General features: G+C 48.0%; 1 protein-coding gene across 1 annotated transcript in view; it reads left to right on the top strand.

Moving 5' to 3' along the window:
* The first annotated feature begins 3,049 nt into the window (after positions 1–3,049).
* LOC119284596 (homeobox-leucine zipper protein HOX21-like) overlaps positions 3,050–3,301 on the top strand; it is a 2,796-nt gene continuing 2,544 nt past the window's right edge. The window contains exon 1 of the mRNA XM_037563729.1: positions 3,050–3,300. Coding sequence (XP_037419626.1) covers positions 3,163–3,300 — 138 coding nt within the window. The 5' untranslated portion in view covers positions 3,050–3,162. The remainder of the gene's footprint in view (position 3,301) is intronic.

Below are 3,301 nucleotides of genomic sequence, written 5' to 3' on the forward strand. Positions count from 1 at the left end.
TGTATGTATGTATATAAACTAAAACAAAACCAGAGGAAAAGCGCGAGGGTTGAGGCATGAGAGGTAGGGAATATGGAAGGGTCCAAGGGGAAGGAAGGGAGGGGGATCTCTCCTAACTAACACGGCCATGTGCGGGCTGGCCTCCCCGCAAAGGCCAACTAGCGGCAGGGCCACCCGGCCCGCACTAGCAGTCGCGCGAGGCCGGGGGGAGGGAGCTGGGGAAATGGCGGGGCCCGCCGGAACGGCCGGGAGGGGTCGACCGATCCACGGCGTCGGCGTGGGCTGGCTGGCTGGATCCAGCGGGCGAGCCCACATGCAGGCAGGCACACGACGACGTACGCCCGCGCGCGCATGGTGGCAGGGTGGTGGGCACTACGTTGGCTCCTCCTCTCTTCTCTCTCCCTCTCAGCTGCCCACGATTGGATTCTCAAAAAAAAAAAACTGCCCACGATTTTTTCTGTGTTTTTTTCCTCCAACGACCGGCGGGGTGAGCGAGTGAGCTACGCAACGCGCGCGAGGCACAATCTAAAAGCCAGCGTCACCCATATGCGCGTCCAGATTGGCACGCCATGTATGTGCGCGCGTGGCCACGCTATGCTAGGCTAGCTAGGCTAGCTGTTCGATCCCTCCGCTCCGTCGCCTCCCACACGCGATCTAGCCCCGCCCGTCGAGCGTGAGTTTCGCGTGATCTCGTCCGTTCATCCACCGCATAGAAACGGAGTTTTTCATCACATTTCTTTTCTTAACTTGCTCGATTTTTAATGATCGGAACTGGGGCAGGATTCGAGAGTAACTGATGGATGCTGCACGGCCGGAGCCGTGAATGAAAGGGAATATTCATCCATCCATCCGGGAAAGAAGTCCAGCTTTGACGTGATGTACGTAGTGAATAGTCGGAACCAATGATTCTCCAAGGATACACACAGCTAAACCACTGCACCTGACATCCCAATCCATGTACGCATCATCAGGCCACTCAAAAAGCACCCATGCGTGCGGTAAAGCATAATTGCGTGATCGACTGCCTATCATCATGTGAGATACGCCACTCATTTGATCATCAAGTCGGAATGACGTATGGAATATCACGCGGTCATCATCAGTGTGGTTCTCATAGTCTTTGCCAAATCGTCGAGCCGTTTTCATGCACACGGATGTTCGATGGTGATGGAGGTTCATTGGGCGACACCCCTAGCTAACCTCGCCCTCCACCCCCTTCCACACGCTTCTTTTCTCACCACCTCCATGGGGCGACACCACAAGGCAAAGCCCATGCACTTGATGGCGCGATGTTTTTTGTTTTCATCTTTGGATCAGGGGATCAAGCGTTCCTTTGCCTCGGCGGTGCGGAGACTCGCTGCCTTGGGCATTTCTCGGCAGCATTGGCCGGCCAGTTTAAACACCGTGAGCATGGTAGGTGTTGGTCGCGATCCTGGCCTAGCACGGGGGAGTATGTTGTTAGGATTGCATTGCCACCACACATGGAGTGTGCTCATGAGAGGTTGTCTCCATGGATGGGGTCGGAGATTTCGTGCCGTGTGCTTGCCTAGCCAGGCGGTTGGAGTATTACAACAGTGATCGGGCGCTAGCATTGGCCATATGGTTCTATATATAGATCCCTTGGCCTAGAGAATAGACTCTCGAACTTCACCAATCCATGTAGGTATTCCAACGTGTCTGCTGAGGCGTTTTGAGCAGGTGCATGCGTATCTAGTTCGTGTCTGACATTGCCGAGATTGGGAGGTATGGTGGTGTTAGCTTGGAAAACAGGATGAGGGGCACAAGGAATTTATAACAGATAATTTCGCATGTCCATCCTCAAATATACCAACTTAGTTCTCAATGTTGGCATGTCGCGTCGTTATCCCCCTCACCCTACTTTCCGAGCTAACACCACCATAAGTTAGACCGATAATATATATATTCTTGTGACTTACAAATTATATCACTGAAAAGTTCTCTCGAATACGAATGCAATGGTAGGTCTAATTTATTGTCAAATTAAAAATTTAAAATGTGTGTGTGCCTTATTCATTGAAATGGGGGGAGTATCAACTTCACATTAACATTGATCTTTATAAATAAAATCATTTAAAAGGGACAAGAAAGGACACAAAAAGGTTTGAAAAGGCACTAGCAAAAAATGTATAGGTCGATGCTAGCTAGCACATGGAAGAAAATAAAGGCACTGTGGAAGCTACTATCCTACTCAGCCTGAGGCATAGCTTTTGGGAAGCATGGTCCTTTGTGGTACACTTTCGCTGGCAGGCCATTTTAGCTAGGCAATGTGCATGCCAACGTTGTCTGCTGGTAATTTTAAAACGGAGAATGGCGCCGCATCAAATTTGGGCAGTTGATTGTAGTTTAATTTTATCAGTGTGCACAGGGCCCACTTGGTAACCCCCAGTGTGATGGTAATTTCTACTCCCTCCGTCCCAAAATATAAAAACGTTTTTAGCACTAGCATAGTGTCAAAAACTTTTTTATATTCTGGAACAGAGAGAGTAATTTATACGTCCTTGCCACAGGGCATATCAGAAAAAGGTGTACTCTGGGTTTCAACAAAATGTTACTGAATCTTTAGTTTATAGTAAGTTCAAAATAGGAAGAACCTAGAATAAGGACAACTGCATTGCTGATCAGAAGACTTATAAAAATGCCAAAATTGAAGAAAATTAAGAAAAACTCATATTCCCTCCAATCCAAGATAAAATAAGTGTCGCAGTTTCGAGCTAATTTAAACTAGAGTTAGTTCAAAACTACGACACTTTTTATGAATCTGAGGTAGTACAGTTTAGGATTGTAAAAAACTCTTACTTATTACGGCAGAAAAAAAAACTTCACTACCCTTGTTGTATCATAGCAATACTGTGAGCCATAGTACTACTAGTAGCTCCTAGAATATCAGTTTGACTCTTCAAAGCAGCATTTTATTTTGGAAAATGTCATAGTAGTACTCCTACACCCTTTTTCCCATTTTATTTTTTTTTTGATAAACAACCACCATGCACACCTAGCTTGTTATATTTCCTTTTCCTCATCATCTTCTCTCCCCCTCTCAGTTTCTCTCTCTCACACACACACAGCTCTCTCTCTCTCTCTCCTCCTCTCCCTCTCTCAAATACTCCCCATGCCCATCGCCGTCCTCCTTTGAAGAAGCCAATGGCCAGCAATGGCATGGCGTCCTCTCCCTCCGCCTTCTTCCCTCCGAATTTCCTCCTCCACATGCAGCAAGCACCGCCGCAGCATGACCCCTCCCAAGAACACCACCAGCAGCACCACCACCACCACCACCATGAGC

Source organism: Triticum dicoccoides, chromosome 4A (genome assembly GCF_002162155.2).
Source record: "Triticum dicoccoides isolate Atlit2015 ecotype Zavitan chromosome 4A, WEW_v2.0, whole genome shotgun sequence".
Classification (NCBI taxonomy): domain Eukaryota; kingdom Viridiplantae; phylum Streptophyta; class Magnoliopsida; order Poales; family Poaceae; genus Triticum; species Triticum dicoccoides.